Source organism: Dendroctonus ponderosae, unplaced genomic scaffold, assembly GCF_020466585.1.
Source record: "Dendroctonus ponderosae isolate FM_Combo_2020 unplaced genomic scaffold, Dpon_F_20191213v2 Dpon_F_20191213_2, whole genome shotgun sequence".
Classification (NCBI taxonomy): domain Eukaryota; kingdom Metazoa; phylum Arthropoda; class Insecta; order Coleoptera; family Curculionidae; genus Dendroctonus; species Dendroctonus ponderosae.
The window spans coordinates 7,401,910-7,403,927 of NW_026018165.1; the positions used below are offsets into that span (position 1 = coordinate 7,401,910).

General features: G+C 32.7%; 1 protein-coding gene across 1 annotated transcript in view; it reads left to right on the top strand.

Annotated features, from left to right (window-relative positions):
* The window catches only part of LOC109537817 (G protein-coupled receptor kinase 1), a 64,967-nt gene that overhangs the window by 56,100 nt on the left and 6,849 nt on the right, over positions 1–2,018 (top strand). The window contains exon 7 of the mRNA XM_048664255.1: positions 1,155–1,484. Coding sequence (XP_048520212.1) covers positions 1,155–1,484 — 330 coding nt within the window. The remainder of the gene's footprint in view (positions 1–1,154; positions 1,485–2,018) is intronic.

Genomic DNA, 2,018 nt, shown 5'->3' on the forward strand with positions numbered 1-2,018 from the left:
AATGGAATAGGATAATAAGTTCTTGAAACATGGCCACTTTGCAATGTCACAATTCCGAAATGTATCAAACGTTGCTGCAAATAAACGTTAGGATTAATAAAGAGTCAATGAAAACTTCATCACTTGAATTTCTGGAATTAGGAGTAATTCATGTGTTGCTTTTACGAATAGATTTTATAATTTATTTAATTCTATGAGAAAAAGTGAATTAAACACGTACTTAAATAAAATTTATGCAAGCACAATAAAACCGGTTGTTGAGACATCTTAAAAAAATATTTTTCCATCAAAGGTTTCGCATGAGATATAGATTTTTTCAGTTGTATATGAAATGTCTGAATTAATGAAATTATGTTAATTTGGCTCCAGCGTAAATCGTTTTTTCTTGTAAATATCGAAATCTCTATACAATATCGATATAATTCGAAATATTGAAAAACTCATGTTCTATCTAAATTCATTTCATGTTGTCAATTGTGCTGGCGATGGTATAGAATATTCGTTGTTTGGAAAAGGTAGTATCGAATAGATGAGACAATACCTATAGTTTCCAATGGGATACGCTCCGTCGCCTGCAAATATTGAATTCTAAAAATAGGGTCGCATTGTGATGGCAGTCTTCGCCTTTTATGTTCCATTTTATTAAATTCAATACCTACTAAAAAGAAAATCATATTTTTTTGTTGCACCTGTTATTAGAACCGCTTTTACGTAGAACAAATCTGATCTAAAATAGGCTGTAACTGTGTCGTAATAATTTAAACATTCCAAATCCATTAATCGCTCTCTGTACAAATAGTGTGGAATGTTTAGTGAATATACTTGACTGGTTGGGTTCTTGGAAGTGAGGATCCTTTTTATAATTGTCATCCACCTTATATTAGCACCACAAACAAAGTTTATTCCACATTATTTACAATGAAAATTTTGACATTTTAATTTTGAAACAGCTACTTTGTTCATGTTCTCTAGATGGTAATGTCAACATTCCGCTAACTTGTTTTCAATTAAAATGAATGTCGATTAGTGTAGAATAATTGGTAACTTGCAATCGATTGATAACTGACTTCAACTTGAGTCAGTCTTCGTTTGCAAATTAAAATAAAAAAAAATACGTAATTTGCAAATTCATTATTTGTTTGGTAACTATATGAAGTAATAATACGGCATTTTTTAGGGAGATTAACTTTATGTGGCATTTTGGTATATTTTTTTTGTTTTGCTCCCCGGACGTTTTGACTGCATTTCTATTTGAGATCTTCAAAAGCGATACATATTTTTCATTTCAGTTATCAATGAACGACTTCAGCGTGCATCGCATTATCGGGCGAGGCGGTTTTGGCGAAGTATATGGATGCCGAAAAGCCGATACGGGAAAGATGTACGCGATGAAGTGCCTGGATAAAAAACGCATCAAGATGAAACAGGGCGAAACTTTGGCGCTCAATGAACGTATCATGCTTAGCTTGGTTTCTACTGGACAGGTAAGATATTTCTAAAAAGTGCGTGGTTTTATTTGACATACAGTAAAGTCCGCTTATAATCAACGCGGTTATAGTGAACTTTCGGTTAAAACAAACTTTTTTTCTTTAATTGAAACGTCGTCCATAAAGAGCAACGAATTTTTTTGCTGGTTATAACGAACTTCCGGATATAACGATCACTTTTTAGGTTAGTTGTATATTCACTTTCCGTTTATAACGAACTTCCACGCTCAGCAACACGAATCGTGCAGAGTTGTTTATATTAGTGAGAGCAAGAAACAAGCAGTGACTTGTTGTTTTTTGCCGCGTTATGTATGCAAATCGTTTTAGAATGGAAAAACAAAAACGCAAAGCTTTTTCACTAAATGAAAAGTACGAGATTATTAACAAAATAAAAAGTGGAGTAAAGCAGAGTGACATTTGTAAGGAATTAGCACTTGTTGCAACAATATGGAAAAACAGAGAAAACATTTTATCAGCGTATGACAAAACAAATGTTAGATGTAGGAAGTTAAAATTATCTGCACATGAAAA